This window comes from Vombatus ursinus, unplaced genomic scaffold (genome assembly GCF_900497805.2).
Source record: "Vombatus ursinus unplaced genomic scaffold, bare-nosed wombat genome assembly UNPS02014785.1, whole genome shotgun sequence".
Lineage (NCBI taxonomy): Eukaryota > Metazoa > Chordata > Mammalia > Diprotodontia > Vombatidae > Vombatus > Vombatus ursinus.
Genome location: NW_020954563.1, coordinates 9,555,069 through 9,570,223, shown reverse-complemented (window position 1 = coordinate 9,570,223; position 15,155 = coordinate 9,555,069). Strand labels below are relative to the sequence as shown.

The window sequence follows — 15,155 nt, the reverse complement described above, 5'->3', positions numbered from 1 at the left end:
AGTAGTAGTAGTAGTAGTAGTAGTAGTAGTAGTAGTAGTAGTAGTAGTAGTAGTAGTAGTATGCTTGTGCAAAGTGACATAGGCCCCCCTCACATAGCACTGTATGAGAATTGCAACTGGGTTTTGATTTTAGTAGAGGAGGGCTTCAGGGATTTCAGCCATTCCCAAGCTCAGAACCTTTGTCTCAGTGCCCCTGTTTCCTGTCCCCTTCCTCTAGCCCCAAATCTCCCTGCCACTATTTTACCTGCATATCCCATCATAAAGTCCCCAGACTTTCCTCCTTACTTCCCTGACTCTCAAACTTAAAAAGGATCTTGCCTTAGAAATGGTGGCAGCCCAGTTTTAATGACACCTCATTTCTATGGTTGATTTGGCCCTGGCTTATTACACCCAGCCCCACCTGTTAATCTCTTGCATCCCTCCCGTGATCACCATTTGCTCTGCTGCCTTGTTCCTATTACACTTCCCGCCAGGGCCTAAGGCAGCAGCTTTCAACCTGTCAGGAGGCTGTGAGCTTCTGGCAGCATCAGCATACCCAGTGGGAGGAAGAGGGCGAGGCCCTGAGGCAGCGACTCCAGAAGCTTACTGGGGAGCGGGACGTCCTGGCGGGACAGACCCAGGGCCTCCAGGGGGAGGTGGACTCTCTCAACAGGTAAGCAGTCTGGCTGGTTGGTCACTGAGCCTTTCTGCCCCTGTCTGCTTCTCCTTTTGAGAAGAAGGGAAGAGCCTTGCTCTGGGACTTGTCTCTCCCATCCTGCACGATACTTTCTTGAAACCTCATGTCTTCATTGCTGTCTATTGTACTTACATTGAACCCTTCTCGTCTAAGGAAGATCTTTGGCCCCAGAAAAAAGGTGGGAAATTCAGGGGAAGCACCTGCTCATGTCTGACATAGGTAAAGACTTTTGGTCCCAGAGTCTGTGGTCACTCCTGTTCTCCTCCCAGGAATCGAGAGCACCTGGAAAAGGCTAGGGAGGAGCTCCAACAGCAGCTGGAGGTCCTGGAACAGGAGGCCTGGCGCCTCCGCAGAGTCAACACAGAGCTTCAGCTGCAGGGGGACTTGGCGCAGGGGGAGAAGGTGGAGCAGGAGGAGCAGCTGCAGCAGGCTGTTCGAGAGAGGGATTGCCTGTGAGTATTGCCACATCTACTTTCCCTTTGGTACCTGACTTAAAATGCACCTCCAGGCTTTTGCACTTTTGTCTTTTCCTGTCCACTAGTATACACTGTGTTAGAGAATGAGTCAATAAGAAGCCTGTCTGAAATTAGGTCTAATTAAGTAACTGTTTTGTGGGGGAGGAAGTGCCCCAAAAGGAGGCAGGAAAGGGGAATCTGGGCTGGAAGGTCAAAGTTGGCATTTTGTTCAAATAATAAACTTTGATGAAGCTCATATTAAATAGAGATTTTAATAGTTTCCCCAAAAGATCATATAGGATCGTAGGGTCATTGATTGAAAGCCAGAAAGGGACCTTAGAGTTTGTCTAATCCAAACTCCACTAAGAAACAGGCCTGGATGGGTGAAGTCACTTGCCTAAGACACAATCACAGATAGTAAATGGCAAAGCCAGGATTCAGACCTGGACCCTGATTCTAAATCTGGAACTGTTTCCCTGGTATAGGTCCCTACCATTAAGGATCTTACAATCTAGGAGGGAGAATATGCGCACACATAACTGTCATAGATGTTTACTTTGAGGAGACAGTCCATTGAGGTGTGTGTGGTCGTGAGGATTTCATTGAGGATCCCCTCTCTCATCCCTTCTTCCTATAGTCAGGAGACTTTGAAGGGCCTGGAAGCCAGACAGTCTGCATCATTGAGTGAGTTGATCACCCTGAAGGAGGCACTAGAGAAGAGCCATTTGGAAGAGGAACTGCTGAATCAAGAGAAAGCAGAGGTGGCAAGAGCCCTGGCCAAGGTATAGACTAATCTTGTCCCTCAGCCATGATGAGCAGAAAGATGTGTCTCTGGAGAGAGGGCATGTGACCCATCTCCTTTAACTCGGAGAGAACAGAAAGGTCGCTTCAGAGGGGCCTTGCTCAGAATTTAAGCAGGAAGAGGATCCTACAGTCAGCTTAGCTGTATGAAAAGAAGGAAGCTGGGGTGGGAGATTTAAGCTGTTTGGGAAGGCAGCAAAGGAGAAAATCTTCATCTCTTTTTGTTTATAGGCAGAACAGTCAATTGCGGAGCTGACAGGAGCAGAGAGCACCCTCAAGGTGGAAGTAGCTGATCTTCGGGATACAGCAGTCAAGCTGAGTGCACTGAATGAAGCGTTGGCCTTAGATAAAGTGAGGCTGAACCAACAGCTCTTGCAGGTGAGCTGGTGGGATCCCACTCCCTCCAAGCTCAGCATCTGCTCCCTAAACCACATTATGTGTTTTACTGACATCTATTTCTTGCCTCCCACTCCCTCTCTCTTAACACCTTTAACTTTGGGGGATTACAGTTAGAGCAGGAAAACCAGTCTGTCTGTGGTAAAGTAGAATCAGCAGAGAAGGCCAGGAGTGCTGTGCTGATGGAACTGGATGAATCTGAAAGGAGAAAGGAGGCCCTCTGGACGGAGAAGGCTCACCTTGAGATGCAACTACAGAAAGCAAAGGATGCTGAGACAGAGCTGCAGGAACATCTCAGCAGGGTGAGAGAAGAGAAGACGGAAACCCAGGAGAAATTGGAGGAGGTGAGGACACAGCACAGACCAATAGTCAAAGGCAGGTGGTTCATTGGAAGGTGTATTGGATCGTGAGTCAAGGGCCTGGATTCACATTGCAGCACTGCCATTTAGCACCTGTGTTACCTTAGACGAGTTACTTATCCTCTCTGGTGTTCAGTCTCACATCTCTAAAATGAAGGGGTTAGACAAAGGTTTCTCCCAGCCCTCAGTCTATGAGCTTATGGTCTTAGTGCAGTGGTTCTCCAGTATCTCAATACTACAACCCTTCTTGAAGGCTCCCCTGACCACATTAACCCTCAAAAACAAAACAAAACAAAAAAAACCCCAACTTTGTTTCCACCATCAAAACAGCTATTTGAAGTTCTCCGGCTCTCATTTTCCCCTTAGCTTCACAACAATTATAAAAGCTGCCACAGGGAGAAAACTTAGGCACTCTTGTTTGACTTTGCACTTTTTTTCTCTTTTGAGTTCTGGAAATCTTAGCTTCATAATAACTGATATTTCCTTTCTGCAGTTACTTGAGAAAAGTAGTGCCAATATTTTTATGTCTATTTCATGGATGAAGAAACTGAGGCTAGGGGTATGAGGGAGGGGAAAGCTGTGAATCTTGGCCTCCTAATTTCAAGTATACCATTTTGCTTCCTTGCCTTTAAGCTCCTTAGAAGGCCAACCCCTAATTTTGCAAACATGACTTTATGGTTCTTCTCTTCCTATTTTCCAGACTACGAGTATCAGTTTATAACTAGCATCATCCTAAGGGACTGAAGTCTTTTGTAAGGGACTAGAGTAGTTTCACCATCAGTAGTCATAGATAGCTTTTCACCATTAAATCATCATGGACAAGCTGGATTCATTAAGATACTTGTAGCATTGTTTCTGGAAATAATCACATTAACCTACCTGTCTTGATTTCACCTGTTCTCATCTCAAACACACAGAACCCTGAAGGCCCTACTCGGTAGCAAATCCTTCCAGTGTTCTGTGGCCTCTCACATGGCCAAGCTATAAGAATCCTAATGTGGGAAGTGGCTTAAGGAATGATCTCTTCTGCCTCATTCCCTTCCCCTGCTCCTCCTCTCACCCTCATTTCCTTTTTTTACTCTTCTTAGGTACGGCACCAGTTGGAGGTAGCTACTGCAGAGCTTGAGCAGCTGCACCAGGAGACAGCTCGGCAAGGGCTTCTGCGGGAAAGATTGAGCCAGGAGAAGGAGGCCCTGGTCCGGGACAAGGCTGCCCTGGAGGTGCACCTGAAGTCCTTGGAGCGGGACCGACAGGATCTTTCTGAGCAGCTACTGGAACTCAGGTTGGGACCTTTGTCACATTGTCAGCTCAGGTGTTCCCACTCTCTAATCCATTCTTCTTATAGCTGCCAAAGGATATCCCAAAAGCCCACGTCTGACCCTGTCTCCCAGTGGCTCCCTATTACTTTTAGGATCATACAAATTCTGCTTAACAGTTTAAAAACCTTCACAGCCAGCCTCCAACCTACCTTCTTAGGCTTATTATACATTATTCCCTTTCAGCCACTCTACGGAGTCTAGTCAAATTGCCCTTCTTCTTGTTTCTCACACATGATGCTTCATCTCCCATGCTTGTGCCTTTGAACTGGCTGCCCCCTTCCCTCCTAACCACTGGTGTCTTTCAAGACTCAGAACAAGCTCTGCCTTCTGCATCAGATCTCTCCTCATCTCGCCCTGCCCCTCCCAACCATCAGTACCTCCATCCTCCATATGACTGAATATTTATTTTGTATACATTTTACACGTACTTATACTTGACTCTCCCAGTAGAATTTAAGCTCTTTCAATTCAATTCAGTTCAACCATAGTGCTTAACACTATGACTGGTGCTTAGTTGGTGCCTGATAAATGTTACTGATTGAATTCTAACCCACACAAATTAGCATGAACATGGAGGTGGGTTTGGCTGTGCGGGCTGCCAAGTCTCTCCTACCTCAACTGCACCTATCTAAGAAAGTTAAGAATAAGTCGGGAACCCAGAGCTGGGTGTTCCCTGCCCTTCCTCTGTTTGCTTAGAATTGGTTGGCAAGTCTGTGTGCTGGAGCTTGTAGCCTTCATTCCAAACTAAGGACACTTTGGGAGCTCCTAGGGGCTGCTGGGCCTGGGGATGGTGGGCATGGTCCACAGAGAGAGTCCTCCCTGACCTCTGGATCTCACAGCTCAGCCAAAGAACTGTTAGAAACCAACCTGTTTGAGGCTCAGCAGCAGAGCTCTCTGATGGAAGTTACCAAGGAGCAGCTGGTGGTGCAGATTCAAACAATCACACAAGCCAAGGAGGTGATCCAAGGTGAGGGCCAGGCTGGCCTGGGGCCCTTCCCTTTCAGCAAAGCTGAGAGGCATCAAGGCCCTGGGAGTGGCTGGGGGTCTGCTCCTGGGCAGGTCTCAGTCCCAGAGAAGGGTCCATCACATTCCCTTGTGGAGGGCTGGGCCTTGCCCATGAGGTCAGAGCACAAGCTCAGCCCCCTTTTTCAGAGGAGGTGAAGTGCCTTCAGATGGAACTAGAAGCAGAGCGACAGCAGGCAGAGCAGGAGCGGGACATGGTGGCCAAACATCGGGACCAGATAGAGCAGGAGGGTCAGGCAGCTTTGCAGAGGCAGCAGGCCAGCTATGAAGAAGAACTACGCCTGCTGCAGGAGAAGAGGGTAAGGCGACTGACAGGCCGGGGAGTACAAGCCCTGGTCCGGACTAACAAGAGTGCCCCCATGAGGTCCCCTTAGGAGAGATGCCTATCCTAGCCAAAGAAATGGAATCCTCTGTCTAGCTTTGTGGACAATTAAGGTAAGTTAGGAGAAGGAACCCCTGGGATTTGGATTAACTAGGAGTTAGGCTGTTAATAGATAGAGGAAGAGAATCCATCCCTTCATGGAAACGGAACTGTGTCTTTTGGGTACTTATGTGGAGTCGCTTGTCAGAGCCCAGGGCCAGAGTAAGGGTAGTGGGAAATGTTCTCATTTGACAACATATTCCTAGAGCCAAGTTCTCCAGCAGAGATTTACACATAACACCAAATCACCACCACCACTACTGCCTCGAAAAATAAATGTAAATAGGTTTCTGTTAACCTCAGAACTAGCCACACCTACTCCCCTCATCCCTCTCAGTTCTCCAGGCTTTGACTAGTAAGATCTCTATACTCTGCTCAGGCTGAATATCAGAGGTCATGATTGGGATGCAGAGAGGCTTAGTATCTCCCCTTTTTCCCTTCTCTCATTATTCAGATAATCACACTGACCTTTAAGGACAGGACCAGTGAGGTCCCTGGTGTGTAGCAGGAGGGGATTGTTTTCTTGTGCATCTTGATCCTCTACCATAGCTATCTTTCTTGATCCTAAATTCTTCATTATCCATCCCACTATTCTAGGTTCTAAGGCTCCTTTTGTTAGCCCATCTGAAATTAGCTCTACCGTTCTTAGGCTGCTGAAATGTATGATATAAATGTTAATGATAATTGTTATCATTGTCATTATTATTTTTGGGGTGAATGTGATTTGTCCTTGCATATTGTAACTACAACTTCTGCATAGTTTCTTCCATGAATCTGGGAGACAGAGTACTCCCAGCACAAGCAAGAATTAGAAGAAGCATGGGAATATATAGGACGGGGAACTGTGAGAAGCTGAGGAAGCTACCTGTGGAGGCCAGCATAGCTCTGGCATAGGTAGATGGAGAGTGTGCCCAGAGGAAGTCATGTGGAGGCATTAAGTGATTGCAAGTTTTCTAAGGCTTTGACAGTCCTGACACCCTGGGGTGTCAGGTTTAGGTTTGGTCTTTTAGGTTGGTAGATATCCCAGAAAGAACTGGTGCTGCTCCTGCCCAAGTGTAACATCCTGGTTAGACTGGGCCTGAATTCTAGAAAGACCAATCTCTGGCTTTCCTGGAGTTCTTTTCTCTCACTGGGACCAATAAGTGACATTAGGGAGCTAGAATTTGCTGCCTTGCTTTGCCCATCTGTGCTGATGCAGTTTCTTCCATGTGGCCAGGAGATGGACCACGTTAAGCACAGGCAGGAATTGGAGGCCATATTAGAACAAATGGAAAAGGAGAAAGTGGACCTGGAGAAGACCTGTGAGAAGAAGCTAAGGGAGCTACAGGAAGAGTCCAAAGCTGCCTGGGCACAGAGGATAGAGGATCATGCCCAGGCTGAGAGCAACAGACGTCAGGTAGGGAATAAGTCTAAGAATACCTCTTTGATTCAGTATTACCTCCAACGTTGGCCCATTCTTCCTCTCTGATAAATTTGTCCTATGCAGTGAATTGGTCACAGCTATGGTGGTGAATTGATGCTCTGGAAGAATTAATATATCTTCCTTGAGTTATTACTGCAAACACACAGTACTTTCAGGACTTCCTGGTTCTGATTGTCAGATAAGTTAAGACATTTCCTGACTTTCAGTCTTGAACTCTGTTCTCAGTGCCAGCTAATTAAGCCAGATGGTCTTGTAGCAACTATGGCCTACTGGCTACAAGGGTGGTGAGTATGGAAATCCTGTTGAGCGCCTCTGTTCTAATGTACATCTCCCTTGTCTCTGTGTGCAGATGCAGCTAGAGATAGAAGAGGAAAGGATGTCACTACTGGAGACACTCTTGAAGACCCAGAATGAATTAGCTGATGCTGGCCAGCAACTAGAGCGACTCAGGCAGGACATGAAGACCCAGAAGTTAAAGGAACAGGTAGGGAGCCTGGCCTTATGCATGATGGGAATGAAAACTGCCAGCAGTTCTGGGAGCTAAGCAGAAAGAAGATATGAGGTGGAGAGCCTGGGATAACCATTAAAACTCACTGAAGAGATGAAAAGAAAAATGGGTTAGAGGGCTCTCTTAGGTGAAGAAGAAGTGGTTACGATGGAGGAATTAAAAGTTGTCTACTCAAATTGAAAGGGCACATAGACCATGAGACATTTGGAACAAGATTGAGAGCTTAAGCCCCTGTAGACAAATGAGCTAAGTCACTGCTTCTCACTTATCTTGTCTTTTCTCCTTCACAGGAGAATATGGAGAGCCTTTGGGTCCAGCTGCAGGAGGCCCAGAAGGCTCTGAAGGAGACAAGAAGAAAGCACCAAGATGACCTTGCCACCCTTCAGGAAGAGACGAACATCCTGTTGCAGCAAAGAGAGAGCCTACAGAACCAGGTCATCTAAAGCCCTGCCCCCCAAGGCATTGTGGGAGAAATGTAAAGCTGCTTTCCTAAACTGCTCTTTGTGGTGTGTGGTTTTCTTTTTAAAGTAGAGGAAGTGCAGGTTCAAGTGAGCATCGTCTGCTCGTCTTCCTATCAGAAGTTCTTGGGGATTAAGGGTACTCTAGGCTGGAACATGTTTCACCCACATTTATTGAGGGGAGTTTCCTTTCCTCAGTAGGAAGCCCCTTCCTCTGGCCCCTGCTCTTTGCTCATAACCTTTCCCTGTGGATTTAGTTATATTCACCTAAGATTATTTGCCTGCTGTGTGACTTTGAAGCAGCAGAGATTCTCCCTCCTCCTTCCCCGACAGTGTGTGAAGCAGAAGACACAGATGCCTAAGTAAAAACCATGTAGTAGTTGCCAGAGATGAGGGAGAGGAACTGGTAGAAAGTCATTGACTTTCCTAGAAACTACATGAGTATTTGTAATAGACCAAATAACAGCAACAGAACTGAAGAACCTTCAAGCCCCCAAGACCTTGAGCAATTGCTCCTCTCAACCCTCTGGCGCCTCATGCTTTTGCTTTTCCAGGTGCAAGACTTGAAGGCCCAGCTAGTCACTAGTGAAGACTCATGTAGGCTGGCAGAACACGAGGCTCAACAGCAGCTACAAGAAGCCCAAGAGTGTACTCGTGTACTGGAGCAGGAAAAAGCCAGGTAGGCAGCTAGAGCCATCCAGCCATACTTTACAGGGAGACATCTAGCTACCATGCATATCATAAGGCTAGTCAGATCATCAACCGACCAACCAACAGGTTAACAACCTGTTACTGGCCGAGGTGTAACTATGCTAGGTGCTGTGAGGGTGTCATGTCAGGGTTACAAGAGATATGAGAGCCACAGTCCCTGCCCTCAGAGCTTATCTAATTGCTGAAATAAGAGTATCGTATGTTAGTAAATAACCAATCAACAACCATTCGTTAAGCTTTTACTATGTGCCAGGCACACAATTTAGAAATAAGTGGGCTATAGATTATGACAGCTTTAGGCAACTAGGTGTCGAAGTGGATAGAGTGCTGAGTCTAGAGTCAAGAAGACTCATTTTTCTGATTTCAAATGTAGCCTCAGACACTTACTAGTTGTGTAACCCTGGGCAAGTTCCTTTACTCTGTCTCTGTTTCCCCAACTGTAAAATGAGCTGGAGAAGGAAATGGCAAAGCACTCCAGTATCTTTGCCAAGAAAACCCCAAATGGGGCCACAAAGAGTTGGACACAACTGAAAAACAACTGAACAAAACCCAGTCCCTTCATTTTATAGAAAAGGAACCTGACTTGCCCAAGATAGATAGTAAGTATTGTGGCAAGATTCAAAATCAAGTCCTCTTACCCTAAATCCAGCAATTGTCTTTCTAATACACCAAGAAACAGAGGTGGACAAATATAGGTTAGTGACCCAAAAAGTAGTATTCAGGGTAAAGTAAGTAGTTCTTTCATACTGTACTACATCTGCATTATTGTACGTCCAGTTAGTATAGCTACATTTTAGGAAGAAGGACTCCAGAGGAGGGCTCAATGAAGATGGTGAGTAAGGCTTAGAAACCATGTCATAAAATGATCAATCAAAGGAACTGGGAATATTTAGCCTGAAGAATAAAGTACTTAATGTTGTCATGTGGAAGAGGGATTAGATTTGACCGGTTGGATGTCATAGGGCAGGGTTAGGATCAATAAATGGAAGTTTCCCAGATGGCAGCAGAGGGAGATTTCAGCTCAGTAAAAGGGAGAATTTTCTAACAATTAAGAGATACCTGGAGATGGAATGGGCTGAGCAAAGTCATTAAGTTCCCCATCTTTAGAAGTGCTAGGGAAGAGGTTGGTTAAGCATTTTCTGACAGATGTAGAGGGAATGAATTGTTTAGGTAAGAGCTGGACCAAATGGATTCTATAGTCCCTTCTAATCCTGAGTCCATGAATCTCTCTGTGAAACCTTTACTATTCACCTCTGCCTTCAGTGATCTCTTCCCAGTATGAATTCCTATAGTACTAGTGGTCTGTACCAGTCATTTGGCAATTAGTTTATACCGAGTTTCTGATTTCCCAATTAAGTCTCTTTATCTCTTTGTATCCATAATACTTAGCCCAAATGCCTGTATATAAGAGGATTCAGTAAATGTTGAATGAATGAATGATAACTTGAGCTAGGTCTTAAAGGATAGATTCAATTTAGATAGATGAAAAAGGAGGAGGTGGGGATGGGGAAATAGAAAGGAGTAGCTGAGAAGAAAGTCCTTTCTGGGAATTTACTTCTTATTTGTTGGTTTCATGGGCCACATGGTTTAATTATAGGTTCTTTGATCCCTCTCTGTTCTTCACCTTTTCCATATGTCTTATCTTATTGGGTCTGCCTGACAGTAGCTCTTGCTTTTCCAGTCCTAGACCTCTGTTTCTTTTCTTTCAGTTTATAAAACTGAGAACTGTGTTGGACATCCAGAGACTGGCAATCACCTTGCTTCTGGCCTATTCAGTACTTCTCATACCATAAATACAGATCCTGGTCTCTTGTTTTACTGTATACTCTGAGGGGAGGTGACAATCTGCTGCTTAACCTTTGTGTCCTGGATTCCTTTGGCTATCTGGTGAAGCCAAAGGACTCCTTCTGAGAGTAATGTTTTAAATGCATAAAATAAAATACAGAAGATTATAAAGGAAACCAATTGCCTTAAAATAGTGTATGTAGACAGCAGGATTATAATCAAGTGCAATCTAGCAACAGGTCTAGTAACTATAGTAATTTTGAAGTAGTGATGAGTATAAATGATACTTTGATATATATAATGTAATATGAAAATAGTTTTTATTTCTGTTGGTAACAAAGTTGGGTTCTGATAATGCTATTGTAGTTTGTTACCTATATTCACAATCGAAGGAAATGCTAAAGGGTCTAGTGAAAATAAAGATGTAATTTTTTCCCATCCAAGTTTGTAATCCTCCTTGAAATCTATCCCTGGACCATGTGGATCCTGGGTTAAAAAAAAAACAAAACCCTGAGCTATATGGAATTAGGTTGTTGGGGTGAAGGTGCCCTCTGATAGAGCTGAAGAATGAAATTCTGAGATCCTCTTTTATAAGCAAGAAGGGTGATACAGAAGAGTCAATAAGCAAGGGATTTGGGTGTATCTTTCATCTGTCTAGTTTTGTGACAGTAGTTTTCCCACCCTCCCATTCTTCTTTTGATATCATCCCAACATAGTAGAATCACACCCAGACTATCTAATTGCACTCCTTCTAAGATCCTGGTGTTGATAAAGTTCTAAGATATTACATGTATCATCTCCCCATATAATAATATAAATAATCAATTTAACTTAGTTTAGTCCCTTGTGATTTCTCAGTCATATTTACCTTTTTATGCCTCTCTTGTTTCCTGTGTATGATTGTCAAATTTTTTATTCAGCTCTGATCTTTTTATCATCAGTGCTTGAAAGTTCTTATTTCATTAAATGTCCATTTTCCCCCTATAAGATTATACTTATTTTGCACATAGGTTATTCTTGGTTGCAAATCTAGCTCCTTTGCTTTCCATAATATCATATTCTAAAAATATCATATCTCACTGCTTTTTTTTAATCAATTAATTTTTAGTTTTCAGCAATCACTTCCATAAGCTTTTGGGTTTTAAATTTTCTCCCCCTCTCTCCCTGCCTGCCTGCCTCCCTAAAATGGCATGCAATCTGATATAGGCTCTACATATACATTCCCATTAAACATTTTCACATTAGTCATGTTGTAAAGAAGAATTAGAACCAATAGGAGGAGCCACAAGAAAGAAGAAACAAAACAAAACAAGAAAAAAAGAAGAGCAAATAGTATGCTTCTATTTACATTCAAACTCCTTAGTTCTTTCTTTGGATGTAGATAGCATTTTCCATCATGAGACCTTTGGAGATGTCTTAGATCCTTGCATTGCTGAGAAGAGCTAAGTCTATCAAAGTTAGTCATCACGCAACATGGCTATTACTGTATACAATGTTCTCCTGGTTCTGCTCACTTCACTCAGCATCAGTCCATACAAGTCTTTCCGGGTTTTTCTGAAGTCTTCTTGCTCATCATTTCTTATAGCACAATAGTATTCCCATTATATTCACATACCCCAACTTGTTCAGCCATTCCCCAATTGATGAGCATCCCCTCAATTTCCAATTCTTGACCACCACAAAAAGAGCTGCTATAAGTATTTTTGTACATGTGGGTCCTTTTCCCATTTTTATGATCTCTTTGGGATACAGCCCTAGAAGTGCTGTTGCTGGGTCAAAGGTATTCACATTTTTATAGCTCCTTGGGCTTAGTTCTAAATTGCTCTTCAGAATGGTTGGATCATTTCACAACTATACCAACAATGCATTAGTGTTCCAATTTTCCCATATCTTTTCCAACACTCACCATTTTCCGGTTTTGTCATGTTAGCCAATCTGATAGGGGTGATGTGGTACCTTAAAGTTGTTTTGATTTGCATTTCTCTAGTCAATAGTGATTTAGAGCATTTTTTCATATGACCATAGATAACTTTAATTTCTTCCCCTGAAAACTGCCTGTTCATATCCTTTGACCATTTATCAATAGGGGAATGACTTGTATTCTTATAAATTTGACTTAGTTCTCTATATATTTTAGAAATGAGGGGGCAGCTAGGTGACACAGTGGATAGAGCACTGGCCCTGAAGTCAGGAGCACCTGAGTTTAAATCCAGCCTTAGACACATAACAGTTACTAGCTGTGTGACTCTGGGCAAGTCACTTAACCCCAATTGCCTTTAAAAAAAAAAAAAAAAGAAGTGAGGCCTTTAGTTCTCTATGTTTTAGAAATGACGTCCTTATCAGAGACACTAGTTGTAAAAATTCTTTCCCAATTTTCTGCTTCCCTTCTAATCTTGGTTGTTTTGGCTTTGTGCAGAAATTTTTCAATTTAATGTAATCAAAATTATCCACTTTACATTTCTTAATGTTCTGTATCTCTTGTTTGGTCATAAATTCTTCTGTTCTCCATAAATCTCACAGGTAAACTATTTTTTGCTCTCTCAATCCGTTTGCTTCTTTATACAGGTAGCTACTAAATGTTGTGTGATCTTGACTGTGGCTCTGTAGTATTTGAATTCTTTCTTTCTAGCTGCTTGTAGTATTCTCACCCTGACCTGGGAGTTTTGGATTTTGGCTACAATATACTTAGGAGTTTTCATTTTAGGGTTTCTCTAAGCCCTCTGGTTCTAAAATATCTGGGCAGTTTTTCTTTATCATTTCTTGAAATATAATGCCCAAGCTCTTTTTTTGTTCATGACTTTCAAATAAACTAATGACTCTTAAATTATCTCTCCTTGTTCTATTTTCAGGTCATTTGTTTTTCCTGTCAGATATTTCATATTCTATTTAATTTTTTCAGTCTTTTGACTTTGTTTTATTACTTGTTGATGTCTCATGGAGTCATTAGCTTTCATCTGACCAGTTCTAATTTTTAGGAGTTACTTTCTTCAGTGAGGTTTTTGTAACTTATTTTCCAAACTGTTAATTCTCTTTCCATAACTTTCTTGGATAGCTCTCATTTTTTCCCTATTTTTTTCTTCTGCTGATTTTATCTGGGTTTTAAATTTTTTTTGTTGCTCTTCTTAGATTTCTTTATCTCTTCAAGGAATTCTTATGGGCTTGTGTCCAATCTGGTTTTGTTGTTGAGGTTTTTTTTTGGAGGTTTTAATGTCAAGTTTTCAACTCATTATCTTCTCTGTGTGTGAGTGTATGTGTGTGTGTGTGTGTGTGTGTGTGTTGAGTTTCACTGTCACTGTGGTAGTTCTTTACAGTCAGATTTTTTTGTTTGCTCATTCTTCCAGTTTACTTTTTGACTTTGGATATTGTATTTGTGTCAGCTCACTTTGCAGTAGGGTGGTCTGTCCTGAGTTTCTGCTGGCTTCTTCTGCTTCTGCTGAATCTGGGGACTTGCAAGTTTTTAATGTTTCTGAAGTGGTGTGGTCCAGGAAGACGTCTGTTCACAACCCTCCTTGTCCAAGTTCTGCAAGTTCCTGATCCAGATTTGGGTCTATTGGCATGTCTGTAGTTGAGTTTCAACAGACTGCTGATAGACTTAGTCACAGTCACCACTGGGAGGTTCTGCAGATTCAGAGTGACTGAACTGCTGGCTCCCTTTTGGTTTTGGTCTTCTGCCCTTGTTTTTCCGCTGTAGGCTTATGTGAGGGGCTACTCTGCACCTGGGCTTAGAGACATACAACTGAGTTTCTGGAATTTGTTTTGTGCTCAGTACTCTACTAGGATTTAGCTAGGTCACAGCCACTTCTTTCCACCCTGGATCTCTAACCTCGAACTGGGTAATGGGTCACAGAACTGCCAGATGGCACCCATTCCTGCTCCCAGCACTAGTTCAGAGGTCCCCTGGGATCTCTTTTTGCCTTGGTGCTCTGTCTTGGTTTCCTTTCCATCCCTGGCTGCTCTTAGTCCTACTGCTGCTTCTGCCACCTCACTGCTCTCCTGGCCAGCCCCAATCACAGTGTCTATAGACCTCTCTGTCTATCTTGCTAAGCTGCCCTGGGCTAGAAAATTGACTCACAGTAATTTTTTCTTGGCTTTCCTGATCAGAATTTGGTTTGGTGCATTTTCTAGGTGGTTACGGAGGAGGTGTGTTGAAAGAGCTACAATACTAGCTCTTACTCTGTCATCTTGGCTCCCTCCTCACTCAACCTACTTACGTACTAGTCTTGTGTGTAAATAACTTTGGGTCACTTCCATAAATCCCATCTGTCTTCAGGGTAGGAAGAATTGCCACCATTGAGTATATTTAAAATAATGCTATTCAACAGACATATATTTAGACCTTAAGATGAGCAAGGCATTATGCCAGGGTCTAAGGGATACAAAGATAAAAACTACTAAGGAGCTTACATGCTACTTGCTGGGGCCTGAGAGAGGGTGTGCAATGTATCCTGGAAAGTATAATACAAGGGTAGAGTATGACAGGGGCAAAGGAGAGATCCTAGTTAGAAAAGAAAATTTGAGGAGAGAGTGAACATTTTTCAGCTGGAAGGATCAGGGAGTCTCATCTTGAAAGAAGATAAAAATTCTGAAAGGTGAAGATGAGGAAGTGTACTCTAGTATGGAGCCGGAGTGGGGGTGGGGGTGACATATATGCAGAAAACTGTGATTGTATTATAGGTTTTGAAGACTCATACAGGATACACTAAGAATTACATACATGTGATATCATAGGATCATAGCTTTGGGCCTTAATGGAAACTTAGAGGTCATCTAGTCCACTGGTGTCAAACTTAAATAGAAATGCATCCTTGTAACCACATATT

At 43.4% G+C, this 15,155-nt stretch overlaps 1 protein-coding gene across 2 annotated transcripts in view; it reads left to right on the top strand.

The window, feature by feature from the left end:
* Nucleotides 1-15,155, top strand: part of CEP250 (centrosomal protein 250) — a 46,718-nt gene that overhangs the window by 16,073 nt on the left and 15,490 nt on the right. For both annotated transcript variants that reach the window (XM_027867129.1, XM_027867128.1), the window contains exons 11-22: nt 474-652; nt 946-1,128; nt 1,769-1,913; nt 2,164-2,310; nt 2,442-2,672; nt 3,776-3,969; nt 4,846-4,973; nt 5,159-5,328; nt 6,667-6,846; nt 7,223-7,357; nt 7,672-7,815; nt 8,394-8,518. In XM_027867129.1, the coding sequence (XP_027722930.1) occupies nt 474-652; nt 946-1,128; nt 1,769-1,913; nt 2,164-2,310; nt 2,442-2,672; nt 3,776-3,969; nt 4,846-4,973; nt 5,159-5,328; nt 6,667-6,846; nt 7,223-7,357; nt 7,672-7,815; nt 8,394-8,518 (1,961 nt within the window). The remainder of the gene's footprint in view (nt 1-473; nt 653-945; nt 1,129-1,768; nt 1,914-2,163; nt 2,311-2,441; nt 2,673-3,775; nt 3,970-4,845; nt 4,974-5,158; nt 5,329-6,666; nt 6,847-7,222; nt 7,358-7,671; nt 7,816-8,393; nt 8,519-15,155) is intronic.